Source organism: Rana temporaria, chromosome 6, assembly GCF_905171775.1.
Source record: "Rana temporaria chromosome 6, aRanTem1.1, whole genome shotgun sequence".
Taxonomy (NCBI): domain Eukaryota; kingdom Metazoa; phylum Chordata; class Amphibia; order Anura; family Ranidae; genus Rana; species Rana temporaria.
The window spans coordinates 67,571,098-67,593,677 of NC_053494.1; the positions used below are offsets into that span (position 1 = coordinate 67,571,098).

The following is a 22,580-nucleotide window of genomic DNA, read 5'->3' on the forward strand; positions in this document are numbered from 1 at the left end:
TCTAACACTATGCGTTAAAAACAGGGGTCTAGTCCGCACGCATTTGCAAACGCATGCGTGAGCCACAGAGCCGCGCCAAGGCACCCTGTAATATCTGTGGTCCTAACACTAAACAATGAGTGTCCCCACAGTGGAGGCACATGCATTTTAATGGATAGATAGGGGCAGGTGGACTGAAGGGGAGCCACCCCTTCTTAAAGGTACAAGAGCACACCAAACACCCAGCATATAGCACAGTGGCTGCAAAGGTGTTGGTGCACTGCTGGACACTACAAGCACCATAGGTGAAACACAAACATGTCCACCGCCCCCATCTATAGCTGGCTATCGCAGTAGGTAGCATTGGAAGGCTAAAACAGATAACAACAAAAACCTGGGGAATGCCCAGGGAAAAACCAAGCCTACTTACCGACCAGCTAGCAGACAAGCAATTAACCTGTCTAACACTATGCGTTAAAAACAGGGGTCTAGTCCGCACGCATTTGCAAACGCATGCCTGACTGAAGAAAGGCAAGAATTTTGTTAATGGCATACTTCCTAGGATGCCACCCCCTGGGTTCACACCAGGAAACATATGCCCTCCAGATTCTATAGTAGATGAGCCTGGAGGCCGGCTTTCTAGCATTTACCAGAGTGGATAGGACTGGCCCAGAGAGCCCACGTTTCTTCAGAATGTGGGTCTCAACAGCCAAACCGTCAAATTTAGACTTTAAGTCAGGATGGAATATTTTACCCTGTGAGAGTAGATCTGAGCGTAGTGGGAAAACCCAAGGTCTCCCCTCTGCCATCTTTACTATTTCCGCATACCAGGATCTCCTGGGCCAAGCGGGGGTCACCGGCTTCCCTTCCCTCTTGACTCTGAGGAGGGAGAAGCGGAACCGGAGGGAACGCATAAATCGGAGAATACTGATCCCATGGAATTGTCAGGGCATCCGACCCTTGAGCCAATGGATCCCTTGTCCTTGACACAAAGTTGTCCAGTTTTGTGTTGAACCTGGAAGCCAACAGGTCTACATCTGGGGTTCCCAATTTCTGACATATGGCTTGAAATATGTTTGGGTGTAGAGACCATTCTCCTGGACTCAGTTGGTGGCAGCTTAGAAAATCCGCTTGCCAATTTTCTACTCCTGGAATGAAGACCGCAGATAAGCAAGGAATATGCCTTTCTGCCCAATAAAAAATGTGATTCACCTCTGGGCATCCAGACTCCTGGTACCGCCTCGGTGATTGATATAAGTCACTGCTGTGGCATTGTCGGACTGTACCCAAACAGGACAACCATGCCGTTTGTAAGACCAGACTCTGAGGGCCAGATGAAATGCCGAATCTCCAGAATGTCAATGGGTAGGAGCTTTATGGCTCTGGACCATCTTCCCTGGGCAGATGCCTCGTCCAGAACTGCTCCCCAGCCTATAAGACTGGCGTCTATTCCGAAAATTGTAACCACAAAGGATTTTCCTTTTAGCGGATTTTGGCGTAGCAACCACCAATTAAGGCTCTGGCGAACCTGTGGAGACCGGATTATTGGAAGGTCGAAGGCCTGGATTCTTCTGTTGCAAGCAGACACGATGCTGCCCTGCAACAGCCTTGAGTGAAACTGGGCATAGGCAACCGCTTTGAATGAGGCTACCATCTTTCCCAATAACGTCATGCACAGAAGGTTTTTTCTTTGCCTTTATCACTCAGACTAGATCCTTTACGGCTTTGGCCTGGGTAGGAATACCTTGCTTTGGAACATGTCTATAATTTTTCCCAAATATTCCAGCCTTTTTTGATGCTGTAAGGAGGATTTTTCCAGATTGAGGACCCAGCCTAGGTACTCTGAATACTCCACTGTGCTGCGCACATTGTGGTCTAGGCGTGTTACAGGCTGATCCATGAGCAACAGGTCCTTCAGATAGGCTGTTACTGCTATGCCCCGTGCCCTCAGCTTTGCCAGAGGTGGGGCTAGGTCTTTGTGATTACCCGAGGTGCAGTAGCCAGACCGAATGGAAGTGCCACTGATCCACCGCAAACCTTAGAAATTGTTTGTGAGCTGGAAATATTGGCACATGAAGATATGCATCTCTGATGTCTATTGACGCCAGGAATTCTCCTCTCTGAAGGGTGGAGACTACTGAACAGACAGACTACATGCGGAAGGAGCGAATGTTCAGAAACTGATTCAAGTCTTTCAGATCTAGGATAGGTCTGACATCCCTATTTGGTTTTGGAACCGTAAAGAGGTTCGAGTAAAACCCTGAGCCCTGATCTTCTGGGGCTACTGCCATGATCACCCCTTGGGTCAACAGGCATTCCAGGGCAAAGAGCAATGGCCTCCTTTCTCTTTTGTTCATGGACGGACACAGCCTTAATCTTGACAAAGTGGGAATTAGCCTTCCTTTAGGAGTGACTAGGCAGAAAGTGTTAACTTCAAAGCTGAACAGCCCTGCCCAGGGGGGCGGTCCTACTGGCTATATCCCCTCAGCCTGCACCGAGCAGTTTTTTTCTGCCTAGTTAAGGAGAAGACATGGCTCCCTTCGGGCCCATAGGCCTGGAGGCTTTATTTCAAATCTAAACCATCTACTACGGTTCCTGGGTGGTGAGTCCTCTGGGGGGGAACCCCTCGTCTCTGCTGCAGCCAGGAGTGGTGGGTTACTTGTTTGGGAGTCCCGTGTCAGGTGTGTGGACAGGCGGACCTTGGCTCTGAGGTATCTGAGGATGCGGACCAAGATCACCCAGGCAGCGAGGACGACTTTGGACCCAGGTCAGCACGCGATAGGGCTCTAGTAAGTGACCTTATCACACAGTGCGATATACTCAAAAAATAGAGGGGTCTGCAGAAGCAGCAGACGCGCAGGTCCCTTTTGGGTTCCGTAAGGCAACCCGCACTGCTAAAGTGTTTCCTTGTGTTTTATTTAGACAAACTTTTATACAAGGAGTGGGATAAACCACAGAAGGTTTTTTCGTCCCTAAAAATCTGGCGGTGCTCTACCCTCTTCGAAGAGATTCTTGAAAAAATGGACCTCGCCCCTGATAGTGGACCCTCATGTGTCCAGATTAAACAAGCTAACCACCATACCGATGGAAGGGGCTCCCGCCTTCAAATCAAAGACCCTGCGGACAAGAAGGCTGAGGTGATCACCCGCAACCTGTACACGGTAGTGGGTTCGGCGGTACGCCCAACCATAGTTGGGGCCCTGGTGTCTCAGACATGGGAAGTTTACTCTTCTTTTTAACCGGTAACAGTGTAAACTTGCCTCCCGGTAATCTTTTGGATATATTTGTCCAAATCATCCCCAAATAGGCGTTTCCCAAAGAATGGGAACACCGCCAAGTATCTTTCGCTTCTCAATGCTTTAGCCAAAGGCAGGCCCGGACTGGAACAAAAAATAGGCCCGGGCATTTTGGATTGAGCAGCCCGTGACATGTTAACCGGCCCTTTCCCCACTCTCCACCCTGACGGCTTCCCGGAAGAGGTGTGTGTGGGGGGGGTGGGCGAGGGGGGACCAGGAAAGAGCAATAAGGGGGTGGAGAGCACAGGGAATAACCTTGAGAACATGGGGTGGGGTGAGAGCACAAGTGAGGCAGAGAACACAGGGAGGAAAAGGAGAGCATAGGGGAGGTGGAGGGCACAGGGAGGTTGTGGAGAGCATGGGGGGGATGTGGAAAGAGCATGGGGGGATGTGGAAAGCACATGGGGGGGGGATGTGGAAAGCACATGGGGGGGGGATGTGGAGAGCACATGGGGGGGGATGTGGAGAGCACATGGGGGGGGATGTGGAGAGCACATGGGGGGGATGTGGAGAGCACATGGGGGGGATGTGGAGAGCACATGGGGGGGATGTGGAGAGCACATGGGGGGGGATGTGGAGAGCACATGGGGGGGGATGTGGAGAGCACATGGGGGGGGATGTGGAGAGCACATGGGGGGGATGATGTGGAGAGCACAGGGGGGGGGATGTGGAGAGCACAGGGGGGGGGATGTGGAGAGCACAGGGGGGGGATGTGGAGAGCACAGCCACAGGGGGGCATGTGGAGAGCACAGCCACAGGGGGGCATGTGGAGAGCACAGGGGGGGCAGAAGGCAGGATAGGAGGAGCAGTGGGGGCGGCAGCATATAGAACAATCATTCTCTCCATCTTCCTCTTGCAGTCTCGGAATGCCTGCTTCTCCTCTACCTCTCACAAGCATTCCGAGACCTGCAGGAGGAAGATGGAGAGAATGATTGCTCTATATGCAGCAGCCCCCACTGCTCCTTTTTATCCAGGGTACAGGAGGGGGGGTTTACTCTATTTCTGTCATCCTGCTGTGTGTGCAGTACAAGGCGGGCATTATCCGCCAGGCACAGTGGTTTCTTTCTCGGCAGGACACAGCAGCTCACAGCAGCTCTAGTCACGCCCCCAGCACCGACGGCTGACCAATACGGGCGGCCGTATTGTAGGTGTGTCATCTACAGTGCCTTGCGAAAGTATTTGGCCCCCTTGAACTTTGCGACCTTTTGCCACATTTCAGGCTTCAAACATAAAGATATAAAACTGTAATTTTTTTGAAGAATCAACAAGTGGGACACAATCATGAAGTGGAACGAAATTTATTGAATATTTCAAACTTTTTTAACATATAAAAAACTGAAAAATTGGGCGTGCAAAATTCAGCCCCTTTACTTTCAGTGCAGCAAACTCTCTCCAGAAGTTCAGTGAGGATCTCTGAATGATCCAATGTTGACCTAAATGACTAATGATGATAAATAGAATCCCCCTGTGTGTAATCAAGTCTCCGTATAAATGCACAGTGATAGTCTCAGAGGTCCGTTTTAAAGCGCAGAGAGCATCATCAAGAACAAGGAACACACCAGGCAGGTCCGAGGATACTGTTGTAAAGAAGTTTTAAAGCCGGATTTGGATACAAAAAGATTTCCCAAGCTTTAAACATCCCAAGGAGCACTGTGCAAGCGATAATATTGAAATGGAAGGAGTATCAGACAACTGCAAATCTAGGAAGACCTGGCCGTCCCTCTAAACTTTCAGCTCATACAAGGAGAAGACTGATCAGAGATGCAGCCAAGAGGCCCATGATCACTCTGGATGAACTGCAGAGATCTACAGCTGAGGTGGGAGACTCTATCCATAGGACAACAATCAGTCGTATACTGCACAAATCTAGCCTTTATGGAAGAGTGGCAAGAAGAAAGCCATTTCTTAAAGATATCCATAAAAAGTGTTTAAAGTTTGCCACAAGCCACCTGGGAGACACACCAAACATGTGGAAGAAGGTGCTCTGGTCAGATGAAACCTAAATCGAACTTTTTGCAAATGTTTGGCGTAAAAGCAACACAGCTCATCACCCTGAACACCTCATCCCCACTGTCAAACATGGTGGTGTCAGCATCATGGTTTGGGCCTGCTTTTCTTCAGCAGGGACAGGGAAGATGGTTAAAATTAATGGGAAGATGGATGGAGCCAAATACAGGACCATTCTGGAAGAAAACCTGATAGTCTGCAAAAGACCTGAGACTGGGACGGAGATTTGTCTTCCAACAAGACAATGATCCAAAACGGAGAAGGCAGAAGGAGAAGGCGACAGAAGCCTGGGCATCGCCCCCTCCCCCCTGCCGAAGACATCGGAGGGCTAAAGAAGAAAGCGGCCCCCACCCGGCGGAAGAGAACTAGACGGCGGTGAAGACTGGGACCCCCCGGAAGACTTCGAAGAAGCAAGCCCCCCTCGTAAAAGAGCTAAAGAGAGGGGGGGCCCCGGAGCTGACCTAATAAAATATTTTAAAAACCTGTGTAGCGTGTTTATTTTTTTTTTAACACTTTACTTCCAGGTGATTGGGTAGGGGTACGATGTACCCCATACTCATTCACCTAGGGTGGGGGGCCGGTATCTGGGGGCCCCCTTGTTAAAGGGGGCTCCCAGATTCCGATAAGCCCCTGCCCGCAGACCCCGACAACCAACGGCCAGGGTTCTCGAGAAGAGGCCCTGTCCCCATCAACATGGGGGCAGGGTGCTTTGGGGTGGGGGGGCCGCAGGGCGCCCCCCTGACCCAGAGCACCTACCTCCCCATGTTGAGGGCATGCGGCCTAGCACGGTTAAGGAGGGGGGCGCTCGCCTGTCCCCACCCCTGTTCCTGACCGGCCGGCCGGGCTGCTGCTCCGATACGGGTCTGGTATGAATTTTGGGGGGACCCCCACGCCGTGGGGGTTCCCCTTTAAATCCGCACCAGACTCATGGGCCTGGTATGCTCTTGGAGGGAAACCCATGCTGTTTTTTTTTTTTGTTAAAATTTGGCGTGGAGTTACCCCTCAAGATTCATATCAAACACAGTGCCTGATATTGGCAGGGATCCAAGTCGGATCCCTGCTCATTGAAAGTCGGACTTCAAGTCCAGGGCAAAGTAGGATCAACGTAGTATCCTGTTCATGAAAGTCGGATGGATGTAGGACCAATGTAGGATAAATGACCAATGTAGTATCAGTGTAGGAGCATTGTTGCAGAGCAAAGAAGAATGAAAGTCGTGTAGTATAGTGTGAACCTGGCCTCATCCTCTTAAGTCCTCAGACTGCACCTGATCCTCATCTCCAGATAGGGATTTTTCACCCTCAGAATGCACATCTGATGAGAGAGCCACAGCAGATGAAGGGGACCTACCCTGCTTTCTGCCATCTTTTAAGGAGGTTGTGATTAATGTAGCAATCCTACCTTTTTCGGCGCCATCCAAAGCAGTTTTTAAAGTGTCCTCAGTGACAAATACAGGAGCTGCAACATTAGGAGAGGCTGCAAAGCCTGACAGGAGTACATATTCATCCTGTGAGGCTGCTACCAGTCTGTCAGGGGGGGATGATAATCTGCAGGCATGACCAGAACCCCTAGCCCCAGGCGGGGATCTCTTGGTGGCTTTTTTACTTGCCCCTCACCCCCTCTTACTAGGAAATATAGTCCTTTAAGCTGCAAAGCAGAGGTACTAGTACAGGTGCAATCATAGCTGTGCTTAGTCATACAATATACATATATCGGCTCACTGCACAACCTGATGCCGAGTAGGTGTCTTGGGTTTGCCTGATCCGATCCCCTGGGATGCTTGCAGCCCACAGCTCTGTTCCATGCCGCTTTCAGAAGGCTCTTACTAAATACCTTGGACTGTCTACTTTCCAAAAAGGGGTCATTTTGAGGGTATTTGTACTTAACTGGATTGTTGTTGTATCAATAAATGAGATGGGCCTTCAGCACATCAGGTGTGATCAGATGTGAGAAATTTTCAGTGAATTGCACCCTAACTTGTAGACTCTCTAACTTTCACACAGACCTAAATAATATCCACTAATTTGTTTTTTTTTCCAAAGATATGTTGCAGTATAAATGTTGGCCCAAATTTATGAAGAAAAATTACTACTTTGCAAAATTTTACAATAGAAACTAAAAAAAAAATGTTTTTATTTTTTAATGTTCGCTTTTTTTTTTTATTTTTTTGCTTATGTCACAAAAATAAAAAACCCAGTGCTGATAAATACCACCAAAAGAAAGCTCTATTTGTTTGGATACAGTGTAGCATGACAGAGTAATTGTCAATTGTTCCGCCTGGGTAAATTAGCTACAAATACTTTTAATAGACACTTACCTGTCCAGGGAGCCCACAATGTTGCACAACAGCCGATTTTTGGATCGGCTGTCGGGTGCTATTCGTCGTAAAGGAAACCAGCTGTGAAGCTATTCGGCTTCACAGCTGGCTTCAAACTGCGAAACGTGTTTCGCTTTCTAATTGTCACGGCTTCGGGGGAAAGGAGTAGGGGGTCCAAACTTCCAAGAGACAGCAGCGCTGTCTACCTCAAGTGGGGAAGGGTACCTGTCAAAAAAACAAATGCAGCACCAGCGGGGGGGCTTTTCTGATTTTTTTTTTTTATATTTTTATATTCAGTTGTCAACAGGGATTGATCCATTGAGGACATGGCCGCTCCTAGGAAACCCGCTCAATGCCATAGCTGCATGCAAAAAAATGCGGTATTTACCGCTTTATCGAACAAAACCTGCACATGTTATTTTACGCAAACATTCTTGGTGAATTGCACTTTCAAAACTGATTTACCGCAAGCGCTATTTTACCGCATTTTATTGCCCATTATATAACTCCTAGTAAATTGACCCCATTGTCCTTTACCACCTTTGCATTTTGTATATCTTGATGTTGAGACTGTTTATCTGTTTGTAGAACGTACTCCAGAAGAGATTGAGAGGACAAAGCAGTTTGCAAAGGAAGTAGTTGACCTTTTACGTCACCAACCTCATTTCAGGATGCCATTCAATAAGTTTATTCCGTCCTATCACCACCACTTTGGTCGCCAGTGCAAACTGACTTATTATGGTTTCACAAAACTGCTTGACCTTTTTGAAGCCATACCGGATGTCTTACAAGTAGGTACAGCTTATACTTGGTCATACATACTTGCCAGTAGATGATCATAGTAGAAAGAAAAATCCATCATTACCAAGTAATGTTGTTTTGCTAATTGACATGCATAGAAAAACTGCTGATGTTTACTTTGCTTTGACAATGCATTTAGTGTATTTTGCAATTTTTTTTTTATCTTGGGGCTATGTTATGTATGTTTAACACTGGGTATGGTGGTAAAACCTAAAGCTGAATTCCAGGTGTGAATTTTATTGCGTAGTTACTTTGATCCAGCATAGTAACCATAGGGGGTCAGCAGGCAGTGACATTGCGATCTCCACCTTGTTCAAACAGAGAACACCTTGCATTTTTATTGAGAAAAGTACAAGGTAATCTGTAAATTAAGCCTGTTCCAAGCAAGTGCCCCTGTGTGGTCAGTTTGCAGCTGATCGTCAAAACGACCTGGAAGATGGTGGTAACTACTACAGTGATTTCCATCTTCCACAGGGATCCCACATGAATGGAATTGACATACTTATATTGATGCATGGTGGCCCAACGTACAGGAACTATGCAACAAAATCTATAACTGGAATTCAGCGTTAAATATTTGTATCTTATGTCCCTTTCATTGGGTGAGTTTGCGCTTTAAAATTAAGGTTTACTATTTGTATAGCTTTAAACTACCCGTCTCGCCTAAAAACCTGAAATACCCTTGGGTGGTCTTTTGCACCCATTTCAGATTGTTATGCAGGAAATGTAGTGATGACATTGGTCATACGAATACCATAAATAATTTGTGATGTTATGCTTTTGACATGGGTCTTGCGGGTACTGGTAACTTTTTGACCTGTTGAGACTTTTTTTTTGTATTTCTGCACTTGATTCTAGCCATGTGAACCTTTTTTAGGATGTGTTCAACGTCACCTTTATTAACATATGCTGCATATGTGCTGTTGTCTGAATTTTTGTCTATCATTTTTTTAAAGGTTTTAGAGTGTGGGGAGGAAAAGATTTTAACCCTGACTGAAATGGAGCGTATTAAGGCTTTGGCCTCCCAACTTGTCAAACTGCTGCGTTCTCAAAAAGATACCTCCTTAATGATTCCCGACTTGCTTACAGAATATAGCAAGACATTTGGCTACAGCCTGAGACTTCACGACTATGATGTCAGCTCTGTACTGGCTTTGATGCAAAAATTGTGCCATGTTGTTAAGGTAACTGATTACTTGATGAGTTGCACTAATTGGGCATATGCCATTCCTAGTGTATTTGTTGTTGCTGTTAACTCTCCATCCTGCTGACTGGCATGAATACTGTCACACTGGTGTCTGTAGAAAGTCAGTCTTTCTAATCCAAATAAGAGGTTGGAAATTTACCTGGTGATGGTGTAGAAATCGCATATTTGATATAAATTTGGCATAAATTTTAGGAGGCTGACTTGTTAAGCTGTTTGTAGTTGGCAGCAATATCTTCAAGCCCAACTCAGGACTATAAAAAATCCACCCTTGTAGTGCCACCAGCTGCATAGCCAAGCGCTACATTCTCGTTATGTTTAAGGGATGCAGCACAGATTGTGTTGCTGCCCACTCCAGCTTGCTTCAGTACCCTCATCTTTCGAAAGCTCTTGCAAACAATGGTGACATTAGCCCTACATTGTACGTGTAAAAGGGTGGAGTGTGACTGCAACATTGCTGCAGGGGCCAGTTGCAGTGCTGGAGGACCCATGCAGGAGCATGTACAATAAGTTAAATATTTACTCCTTTTTCCAGCACTCCTAGACATAATGAATATATATTTTTCTTTTTTAGGTTACAGACACTGTCTGTGGTAAGCAAATCCAGTTGATTAATAGGAAATCTCTACGCTCTTTAACTGCACAGCTCCTTATTTTGCTCATGTCATGGGATGAGCCATCACCGCTCACTGTTGACCAGCTTTGCCATGTATATGAAAGTGTCCATGGAATTACCCTCAATCCATGTGAATATGGCTTTGTGTCCTTGACTGACCTCTTAAAAAGCCTTCCTTATTTGGTTGAGGTAAAAATTCTTAATTTTTTTTATTTATTTTTTACCTCTTTAAACAGTTGATTTTTAAGTTTTACTGGCAATGCCTTACCTTTTTTTTTTTTGTCCTTTTTCTGGCAGGTGTATACTAATGATATGAATGCAGAATGCATACAGTTGACGGCACTTTATATGTTTGCAAAGAATGTCCGTTCATTGTTGCATACTTATCACTATCAGCAGATCTTCCTGCATGAGTTTACTACCGCATACAGCAAATATGTCGGGGAAGTACTTGAGCCCAAGCAGTATGGTTTTAACAGCTTGGAGGAGATGTTGGGGGCGATTGCACAGGTAATTTGTCATGCTGGGTTCTGTTCATTTATTTTTATGTACCATTTGTGAATATAGTGTACACGGCTAGATTTTTTTTTTTTTACTTAAGTTATAGAAACTTGAATGAAAAGCCGTTTTGCTTGCCAACATTGGTTGTACAGGTAAATTTTATAACCACTTTATCAATTTCTGTATTTTTTTTTTTTTTATAAGGTGGTCTGGATAAAGGGACATGGCAATAAAAGAATTGTTGTACTGAAGAATGACATGAAGAGTAAGTAACTTTAGTGTACCTAATACAGTAAAGTACGTTGTTTTGCAGGTGTGAAAGATGCTGTAAATTAACCACTTGACCTCTAAAAGGTTTTACCCTCTTGATCAGGCCATTTTTTGCCATTCAGCACTGTGCTATAATAACTGGAAATTACGCAGGCATGCAACACTGTATTCAAATGAGTGTTTTTTTTTTCTTTTTATATACAAATGGAGCTTTCTTCTGATGGTATTTAATCACCACAGTTTTTTTTTCTTTTTGCTATATTAAAGCAACAACTAAACCCAGTAATATGAAAATGGTTCTTTGACAGCAGGGGGGTAGGTCAATAACTTGGTCCCGTCATCATGACTGACGACCTGTTTTGCGCTCCTGCGCCTTGTGTCAAGTCATCTGCATATACACACTGATTTTACAGTTGTGGGTTTAGTAACACTTTAACCAAAAAAGGCCAAAGATTTTGAAAAACAACAATATTTACTATTTTGTTATAAAAACCTGTCCAGTAAAATCAAATTCTTCAAGTTAGGAAAAAATGCATTCTTCTACATGTCTTTGGTAAAAAAAAAAAAAAAAAAGTGAATATTAATTGTGTAGTAGTAGTAGTTTGTGTGAAAGTTATCGCGTGATTCAAAACACTTGATTGCTGACCATATGTAAAATATATATACATTTTTAACATCCTGTCATTAGAATTCTTCAGTGCTCCTACCCTGGGGATGATTTTTTTTTTTTTTTACACACTATTATTGCCTATAACAGTGATGATCCCTGTTATAGTCAATAGATTTACCTGTCATGAATGGCTTTCATTCATGACCGCTTGTGATCTGTGATTGGCTACAGCTGATTACATGGTTCTATGATCGGGCCACCTCAGTGGGCGGAGCGGGCGAATGGATTCAGTGGGTGGGTCTGGCATCAGTAGGCGGGCAGCCTCAGTGGGCACCATCATCTTGGCACACCCTGCACTTGGCCAAAGTACTTGGCCAGCAGCTGACATCTTGTTACACCCAACCCATGCCTTGTAAACAAGGCATTCCCCTATTCTGCCTAGTGACACTGTCACTGATGACCGTTCCCCCTGATCGGGAACAGTCATCAGTGATGTGTCACGTGTAGCCACGCCCCCTAACAGTAAGAATTGCTTCCTAGGGAACACTTAAACCCTGCAGTGCCACCTAGTGGTTAACCCCTTCACTGTCGGTGTAATTTTTCCAGTAATCATATTTTTATAGCACTGATCGCTGTAAAAATTACAATGGTCCCAAAATGATGTAAAGTGTTCGATGTGTCCGCCATAATGTCGCAGTCACGATGAAAATTGATGATCGCCACCATAACTAGTAAAAAAATATATAAAAATGCAGTCCCCTATAGAAGCTATAACTTTTGCGCAAACCAATCAAACGCTTTTTTAAAATTATTTTTATACCAAAAATATGTAGAATACGCATCGGCCTAAACTGGAAAACAAATGGTTTTTATATATTTTTGGGGTATATTTATTATAGTAAAAAAACATATATATATTTTCAAAATTGTCGCTCTTTTTTTGTTTAAAGCGCAAAAAATAAAAACCGCATAGGTGATCAAATACCACTAAAAGAAAGCTCTATTTGTGGGGGAAAAAAGGACGTCAATTTTTTTTTGGGAGCCACGTCGCACGGTCGCGCAATTGTCAGTTAAAGCGACGCAGTGCCGAATCGCAAAAAGTAGCCCGGTCTTTAACCACCAAAATGGTCCGGGGCTTAAGCGGTTAAGAAGGCACTGAGACAGCCCAGACAGTGATCAGTATTAACTATGCCGTTCACTGGGTGACGCACAGGGGAGGGATGGTTTTATGGTCTTTCTGTATAAGCAGAGGAGAACAGGAGTGAGATGAGGGTGGATAACGGTTAACCCCTCAATTGCCAGACAATCAAGTTAGTCAGTGGGTGCTTTAATTAGTGCAAGGTAAATGTCTGGCACTTGAAGGCTTAAGGCTTGGTTCACACAACCCTGCAAATCTACTGTGGGTTCCCGCATCGCACGTGACTCGCACAGCAGTTCACACTATTGTATGCGAACTGCCGGGAGTGTCATTGTTAATGACATCCCCCATTTCAGCTTGCATATCACACTGCGAACTGACAGTTCAGACATGAATCGAATTGCACCCATGCGATCAGATTCTGGTGCGGACCAAAAAAGGGTCCTAAAGGAGTTTGGTCCGAATGCGGTGCAATATCGGCCATACGATCTGTATGGCTAAAAACGCATCGAACGGACATCATGTGATTTGCAGTGCGAAAAGCATGCAATTTCGCAGAGCGCGTTTGTGAGAGCTGGCACAAATCGTTAGCCACAAGCTCAGCTCACTCCCCAGCAGCTATTGGGTTAATTCTGTACAGCCCCTCAGCTACTCCTACCCCCCCCCCCCCCCACTCTGCTTATACAGAAAGACCATAACCATGGTTAATGTCACTGGTGATATCTCTACACCCTGTGTGGTTGCCCAGCATGTATGGGGTTAAATAGTTTGAGAGAACTTGTCAGCTCCAACTCGGATTGTGATGGGAGAAGGGTGAACACTGCTTGTGTGTGAGGTTTAGACCAGGTATCTCAGACTTACTGGTCCACCCGCTGCAGCGAGCAGGAAGTGTTGGCTGAACTAAACTACAGGTGGGACGTGACAAGATCAGTGGAATGCAAGGCATAACAGCCTGCAGTCTTGCAAACGGACCACAAATAATCAACCCCATTATTTAAAAAATGCACAGGCTGTTTCTTAAAAACAACAGAGGCAATCAGAAAACAGACTACATAGTCTAAAAAGGAAGGCATTAAAACTATAAAAAAAAAAATTCACCCGGAGTTCTGCTTTAATCTCAGGCACGTCTCAGGTTTCCCCTAAGTGACTGCATGGGAGCCCAGAGACCCATCGTCTTATCTTTCTGGGCAGTCTCAATCCTTTCCAGACAGTCTCACTCCCTTTCACACAATACCCAGGTGGTAGAGATCTCCTCTTTCCCTTAGGTTAGTTAACGTGTTTGTGTTTTGTCTCTAATCTTCTAGGTTTAGTCTTATTGCTCACTGTACTGATGCATTTTTTTCTGACAGAAATATCTGATGCTTATCCCTTTCGTGACTAAGCCTATTGCTGACATTTGTTGCTTACAAGTTAAAATCCATATTTTTTGCTAGAAAATTACTTGAAACCCCCAGACATTTTTATTATATATATATATATATATATATATATATATATATATATATATATATATATATATATATATATATATATATATATATATATATATATATATATATATATATATATATTAGAGAATCTAAAGAATAAAATGGCGATTGTCGCAAAATTTTATGTCACACTGTATTTGTGCAGCGGTCTTTCAAACGCAATTTTTTGGAGAAAAGACACTTTCATGAAAAAAAATAAAACGGTAAAATTAGCCCAATTTTTTTAATATAATGTGAAAGATGTTACGGTTACCAGGTTTGAGTTACAGAGGAGGTCTAGTGTTGGAATTATTGCTCTCGCTCTGACGATCGCTGTGATACCTCACATATGTGATTCGAACATCGTTACATTTTTTACATTGTGTTTTTAATTAAAAAAAATTTGATCGCTTTTATTGTCACAAGCAATGTAAACATCCCTTGTGACAATAATAGGCGGTGACAGGTACTCTTTATGGAGGGATCGGAGGTCTAAAAGACCTCAAATCTCCCCTTTGCACTTCAAAGTATTTAGATCACCAAAAACTGTGATTCTGAATAATGTATTTTTATTAAACCCGGCGCCATTGGCAGCCCAATAAACTGGAAGTGACATCGCTTCCGTGTTTACATACAGCAGACTGGAACAAAGCAGATTCCGGCTTTGTGCCAGTCTGTCTCTAGACGCCAGCAGTTCGCTGATCGGGTCTCCTGGTGGGATGGGAGGCCCGGTAAGAGCCCGGTATAAAAACCGAGCGGCTTTTAGCCGCATCGGTTGTTATCCCTGGAGAGCTGACCAACCACTCTAAAAAAAAAAAAAAGGTGGCGGGCATCATCCCAGTATAATTCCCTAAAACCAAGGCCGCATATATGCATACGCTTGGCGCCAAGGGGATACATGCTTGGGTTATATATAATTTACATGTATGCACACAAAGTTAAAACAAAGCTGGAAACTTTTTATACATAAGGAATTGTGGCATATTTGTGCAAAAATACTGACTGGCTGCTTAATTTATTAGTGATCATGAATACTAAGGATCACATCTGAATATAATTGTAGTGCTAAATATTAAATACCGGTAAGTGAAAAATTATGAAGATGGTCTAAAGGCCTCAATGAAATAGTGACACGAAAATATATAGTGAAAGATAATATCTCCAAAAATAAATTGAGAACTTGAATGAATGGATCTCAGTCCGTGTAAATTTTTTAATGAAGATAAAAAAGCAATCCTTGAGGGTGACACTGATGACTGTGTCATAAACAGCAGACACAGATGTCCATATAAGCTAAAACTTCCCCAGTGTGCAAAATGGATCCACAGCATTCAGAAGAAAGTAATGACAGAAAAGTGCCTCCACCGAAATAACACACTGCCGCTTAACAGATGGATGTGATCTCTTGGTTATAGGAGATGGTTGGCGCATATGGCTATTAACCCAGCCTGGGGTCTCTATATGATGATTTATGTGCCTCAGCTTGCATGGAAGATGTCTCATATAACGCAACGATTCGGGGGACAAAATAGACTTGCATAGCATAAAAGCCTTGAAATGTAATGAATGTCATAAAAATGTACACTTACATTTAAGTAATGATATACTGGCATATAAGAACAATCGAGCCGACTGGCTCATCAATAGGGCAGCCCGTATCTTCCAGGTCTAGCCTACAACGCGGTGACGTCAAAACGTCGTTCCTCCCAACGTTTCGTCAGTAGAGGGACGTGGTCACGGGATACGGGCGGCGCTCTGATTCACCGCTTTAATACTTACATTGGGTAACATAGCCTGGTTGCGAGTCACAAGAAGCCACTAAAACACCATCTTAACTGATGTAAAACAAAACTAAAATCCATATAAAAATAACTGCAAGGGCAAGGACCACATATGGAACAAACATTGAAACCAAAGCCTTGCTGTAAACCAATAGGTAGCGACATCCTACAGGTGAGCATAATGAAAAAATAAAAATATATTGTAAGTGGCAGGCCCAATGTGGATAGTTGGCTAGTGTTCACACAGAACCAAGTGCAACTTTATTATAAGGCGCTAAAAATTGCCAGACGCATATGTAAACGTAGGTATGCCAATTCACACTGGGTCTCACATGAGCCCGAAATGGGAGTTGGCCAACCCAGGTTAATAACAAATATAAAAGTCACAAAATTACTCATGATCAGCATATATTAAACAAGAGAAAAGCTATTTAATATCCAAATTGGCATGCGTAAATATAAGGGTGCATACAGACAAATCGATTTGGAAATCTCATCCAATCAACAAAAAATTGATTTCCCAAGGCATCTTTCAGGACAGCACCTTGAGAGATAATGACTCCACCCACAACCACAGGTAACTCCTTCCTCCAGATCTTTAAAGGGGGGTGCCTGCCTAACATACCTCAGTTTTTGTGTTTCCTCCGGCTGGAGGGAACATCTTCGGTGAGGGGAGTCAGTATCTCTCAGGTGTTCCTGGGAGACGGGCTTCCCTCTTACTTTTTTCCTCCGTGTGAGACCGTCGGTCCTCCCGTCCTACCCGATACGGCAGCGGTAGTGCCTTTCCCCCCCTTAGTGCTCGGAGAGAGACGAAAGACTCGGTGGCCTGGCGGCGATCAAACCTTTGCAAAGAGGCTGGGTCTGCCACGACATGCCCCGTGACTCCTGGGGTGGCCAGTGAGCTTTGCTCCGAGGTCCGCACATGACTGGGCTGTGGTGTTTCACTCACAGTGGACTGGGCCGACGGCTACCTCCATTGCGGTTGTACGCCTGTCTGGAATGCGTCAGTGAGTCGTCGCATGGACGGGTAAGTACAGTCCCTCCCTCTTAGGTGGGGTGGTACGGCTGAGCATTCCTGGGGTTTTGGTATCCTCCCTTCCCTGCTCTTTTTCCCTATGCTGTTTTACATTGCTGTCGGGGTGGGGTGGGGGGGGCGGCACCTTGTTGAGGGGACTGTGCGTCTGGCCTATGTGTGTTTTTAATGCTGGGGGTCTTTTTTTTTTTTTTTTTTTTTTTTTTTTAGGTTTTGTGGTGCTGGGCAGCCTTTTTAGGCTTGCACCATTTAAATTGCTGTGTTTTGCTGCCATTCTGGGTGATTTTCAGTTTCTATTGAAAATCCCATTGGCAGCCATTTTGTTGTAGCCGCGCCATAATACAGCATATTGCGGTCGGCCATTTTCCTGTGGCTGCGTCAGGCTCCATATGCTGCGCTCGGTGGCCATCTTGCTTGAGTCCTTGGCCTGTAGTGCTGATTCCTACGGCGCGTGCCGTCGTTCTCCTCACGCAGCACCCCACAGCTTACCTCATGGCTTTCTCCTCACACACAGCTGTGTGCTGGAAAAGGGCAGCGGCGCTGAGCAGTCCCCTCCGGTGTGGTGAGTCCCCTGGGTAACCCCCCCCCGGTCATTGCAGCAGGAGTGGTGGGTTTTTTGTTTAGGTCTGTACTGGGCCCTGGGAGTTTTCCATAAAATGGAGTCAGTATCTGGTCCTTCTTCCCCAAACATGACAGAGGCGGCAACTGGTACTTTTGCACCTGCACTTACAACAGACTCTTTGTCGGCAGTCCTGGAAACATTTGTTGCCAGGGTGGAAGCGGCGTGCAGAGGTAAGGGGGGTAAAAAGCACCCCCTCCCTCCGCTATCCCCTGGGGAATGCTCAGATTCAGATCAGGACCCGGCTGCTGCTCAGGTACCTGGTTCTGTTTTATCTGAAGACGTGGACCAGAACCTTCCTTGTGAGGAAGACACTTTAACTGGGTTGGGGCATAAGGCACTTGTCAGGGAGCTTATTAATGCTGTAATGGACTCCCTTAAGCTGGATAGTGCAGCTGAGGTATCCGCTGAGGGCTCGGTCTCCTTTGGATCACACAAATCAGACCGCTCTGTTAAGATTTTTCCTTATGTGCCCTTCTTTGATAAATTCATTAATGCGGAATGGGAAAAGCTGCAGAAGGCTTTTGTAGTCCCTCACCACCTAGCGGTTCGGTACCCCTTTGAGGAGAACCTTTTAAAGAAGTGGACTTCTCCTCCAGTGGTGGATTCTCCGGTTGCTCGGTTAAATAAGGTAACCACTCTCCCTATTGAGGGAATCCCTGCTTTTAAGGATCAGACTGATGGGAGATCCGAAGCAGTGACCCGCTCCATGTTTACCATGCTGGGGTCTGCCTTGCGGCCTAGTGTGGCCACTACCCTGGTGTCTCGGACACTTACTGAATCTGGTTTTGCGCCAGACTGCGGAGGAGCACTCCCATTCGAAGTCTAGACTGGCTGACCAGCTGGTTCAGGGCCTTGTCTGTCTGTGATGCTTCACTAGATGCAGCACCCTTGATATCCAGGGCTTCTGTTTCAGCGGTGGTTTTACGCCGCCTGCTTTGGCTAAAATGCTGGTCTGCGGACCAGGCCTCTAAGGAAGCCCTGGCTGATTTACCCTTCAAAGGTGGAAGGCTTTTTGGGTGTTCACTGTACTACATTATCAAGGATGTCACGGGAGGGAAGAGCGCTCTCCTCCCTCAGTCCTCCAAGGGGAAGGAACCCCACCGTAAGCCGGATCCTTCTTTTCCCACACAGAAGTGGTATTTTCGTCAGTCATGGCCCGCGGGTAAACCCTCCCAGGCCGACAAAGGCTCAGCTGGGGGACAGAAACGTCCCTGGGTGCGTAAGCCGGCACCCAAGCCTGCAACTGCATGAAGGCCTGCCCCCGCCCGACTCATGGGTGGGGGGGGTGGACGGGTTCGCAGGTTTACGACTCGGTGGACCTCTCTGCTATCCGATCTATGGGTCTGCGATGTGGTCTCTTCGGGTAGAGGATAGAGTTTCTTTCCTATCTCCCAAACAGATTTTTTCCCTCAGTTCTCCCTCTCCTATCGGCTCGTCGGGTTGCCTTGTTGGTGGCAAGGACTTGCTAAGTTGCGGAGTAATTTTACCTGTTCCACAGGACAAGAGGTTTCAGGGATTTTATCCTAATCGGTTTGTGGTCTCGAAGGACGGGGTCCGTCCAATCCTGGACCTCAAGGCTCTGAATGCCTTCGTGAAAGTAAGGAAGTTCCGCATGGAATCAATTCGCTCGGTGTTAGCTGCGCTCCACCCAGGGTGGGGGGGGTTCTGGCGCCATTGGACATAAAGGATGCATACTAGCATATCCCAATCTGCACAAGTCACCAGAGGTTTCTGCGTTTTGCGATCGGGGAGGACCACTATCAGTTTGTGGCCCTCCCTTTTGGCCTGGCGTCAGCACCAACAGTTTTTTCCAATGTGCTCGCACTGATCCTAGCTTTGCTGAGACAGCGAGGCATTGCCATCATGGGCTACTTAGACGATCTTCTTCTGAGAGCAGCTTCTGGCTCAGAATTAAAGGAGGACGTGTCTATAACCAGCCAGACCCTCCAAGAATTTGGGTGGGTGTTGAACGTTCAGAAGTCGGTCCTGGTTCCGACTCAGCGGTTGGAATATCTGGGATTGATTCTGGACTCCTCGGAAGCGAGAGTCTTTCTACCCCTGGAAAAATTGCAGACGCTCCAGTCTGCAGTAAGAGTTTTGGCGTCCCGCAAATGGTCCTCTCTCCGATTTTTGCATGCGAGTTCTGGGCCTCATGGTGGCCTCGTTCGAGGCTGTACCGTATGCCCAGTTCCACACTCGAGTACTACAGAGGGAGATCCTGTCCAAGTGGAACAGATCTCCATTGTCGCTGGATCGTCAGATTCAGGTCAGCCACCTGGTCAGGGCCTCTCTGAATTGGTGGCTGAGATCCCGACTCTTCGGTCAGGGAAGTCTTTTCTCCCCTTTCAGTGGACGGTGGTTACGACGGCCTCACTGGCTGGCAGCGTCTAGGGGGGGTCCAGTCGGCCCAGGGTCGTTGGACTCTAGAAGAATCCTGTCTACCGATCAATGTCTTGGATCCAGTCTGACCACGCCACAGCGGTGGCTTATATCAACCATCAGGGGGGAACTCGGAGCTCGGCTGCAGCGTCCGAGGTCGCTTACATCCTAAGGTGGGTGGAAAGAAGCGTGCCGGCTCTGTCGGCCGTCTTCATTCCAGGCGTGGAGAACTGGCAGGCCGACTACCTGAGTCACCAGATGCTGGACCAGGGAGAATGGTCATTGCATCCGGAAGTGTTTCAACTCCTATGCAGGAGATGGGGAACACCGGATTTGGACCTCCTGGCCTCTCGTCTCAACCGCAAGGTGTCAAGGTTCGTGGCCAGGTCCAGGGATTCGTCCTGGGCGGACGCGTTGGTAGCCCCGTGGGGTCAGTATCGATTAATTTTTGCCTTTTCCCCGTTGAAGGTGTTTCCTTGGCTGCTCTGCAGAGTGGAGGCCGAGGGGATCCCAATGATTCTAATCGCCCCGGATTGGCCCCGGCGTCCTTGGTACGCCGATCTCGTGCGCCCAGTGGCGGTTGCGCCTTGGCGGCTGTCAAGGTGGGAGGACCTTCTGTCTCAAGGTCCTATACTCCCATACTGCTTTACAGTCGTTGACTTTAACGGCATGGCTATTGAAAGCCAGGTTCTAAGGGACCGAGGTCTTTTTCCGACTCTGTCATTCCAACTATGTTGAGGGCACAGAAGTCTAGGAAGATTTACCACCGCACCTGGAAGGCCTACATCTCTATGTGCAAAGAGATGGGTTGGCGTCCACGGACGTATTCCGTGTCCAGTATACTGCTGTTTTTACAGCACAGTGTGGATCAGAAGCTTGCCTTAAGCACCATTAAGGGTCAGATTTCTGCCTTGCATGTGTTGTTTCAGCGGCCTTTGGCGCCCCATTCTCTGAGTACCTTTTGTGCAGGGGGTTCGTCATATACTTCCCCCCTCTTAGACCACCTATTTCCCCATGGGATTTGAATCTGGTGCTCTTGGTTCTTCAGAACCCTCCCTTCGAGGACATCAGAGAGATTCCTCTCAACACTTTCTCAGAAGGTGGCCTTTTTGGTGGCCATTACGTCTGTCAGAAGGTTTTCCGAGTTGGCAGACTTGTCCTGCAAGTTGCCATACTTGGTTTTCCATAAGGATAAGGCAGGGTTACACCCGCAACCTTACTTTCTTCCGAAGGTGGTTTCGTCTTTTCACCTTAACAAGGACATTGTGCTTCCATCCTTGTGTCCTCGGCCGCTGCATGTTAAGGAGGTTGCACTTCATTCCTTAGACGTGGTACGCGCTCTGCGGGTGTACCTGTCAGCTACGGCTCCGTTTCGGAGGTCTGACTCACTTTTTGTGTCGGTATCCGGCCCACAAAAGGGCCTGGCGGTCTCGTCGGCCACCATTTCTCGGTGGATCAGACAGACTGTCATACAGGTCTATGCTCTTAGAGGGCGGGCGCCCCCCTTTCCGGTCACTGCACATTCAACCAGGGCAATTGGTGCTTCCTGGGCTTTCCGACATCAAGCGTCTGTCTAACAGGTGTGTAAAGCGGCGACTTGGTCGTCCGTTCACACTTTCTCTAAATTTTACAAGGCTGATGTGATTGCATCTTCGGATGCTTCCTTCGGCCGCAAGGTTTTGCAGGTGGCTGTTTAAAGTTGCATCTCCTCCGTTCAGGAGCTCTGCCTGTTTGGGGTGGAGTTGTGTGTTTTTTCCCGATACTGTTCCCACCCCCCATTTTTTGACACTGCTTGGGGACGTCCCACTTGTCAAGAATTAAAGAGGCTGTATCTGTCCATGGACGACAAGAGAAAATAGGATTTTTTGTACTCGCCGTAAAATCCTTTTCTCTGTCGTCCATGGACGGACACAGCCCCCACCCCTCCTTTTTAGCTGCAGGGAGGTGGGTCATGTCCAGAGGGATCGCCCCCTGGGCGGGGCTGTTCAACTCTGTTTAAATGACATGTATATGAATATCTAACATGTTTCTGCCTAGTCCTCTCCTGTAAACAGGGAACATAACCCACTTGCCAAGAATTGAAAAGGATTTTACGGTGAGTACAAAAAATCCTATTTTTCCACTTTATCCTCTGCAGTTGCTTACATAGCAGATGCTTCAGCTGAAGCAATCAAGATGTCGGCGAGGTCCGCAGCCGTGACTACTACTGCAAGAAGAGCATTGTGGTTAAAGTCCTGGCCAGGTGATGCAGCTTTAAAAAATAAGCTTTGCGGGATTCCTTTTTCGGGGGGACCTTCTTTTTGGGCCTGATCTAGAAAGTATCCTAGACAGGACAGCTGACAGGAAAAAATCCTTCCCAGTAAAAAGAAGAAACAACCCCCAAGACATTTTTTTTTCGACCTCAAAAGGCTCAAGAAAAAGATGACAAAACCCCAAGGAGGCAGGAGGAATTAAGCCGCACAGAAGGCCAAAGGAAAAGGTGTAATCCTTTTCCATCCTCCTACGCAAGCCGAGGAATCCCAATGATTTAGCCGTGCGGGTAAGCGGAAGGCTACAGAA

The 22,580-nt window shown here is 46.5% G+C and overlaps 1 protein-coding gene across 4 annotated transcripts in view; it reads left to right on the forward strand.

Moving 5' to 3' along the window:
* The window catches only part of MARF1 (meiosis regulator and mRNA stability factor 1), a 444,629-nt gene that overhangs the window by 345,060 nt on the left and 76,989 nt on the right, over positions 1–22,580 (forward strand). For all 4 annotated transcript variants that reach the window (XM_040356921.1, XM_040356923.1, XM_040356922.1 and 1 more), the window contains exons 20-24: positions 8,186–8,388; positions 9,355–9,582; positions 10,177–10,407; positions 10,516–10,728; positions 10,924–10,984. In XM_040356921.1, coding sequence (XP_040212855.1) covers positions 8,186–8,388; positions 9,355–9,582; positions 10,177–10,407; positions 10,516–10,728; positions 10,924–10,984 — 936 coding nt within the window. The remainder of the gene's footprint in view (positions 1–8,185; positions 8,389–9,354; positions 9,583–10,176; positions 10,408–10,515; positions 10,729–10,923; positions 10,985–22,580) is intronic.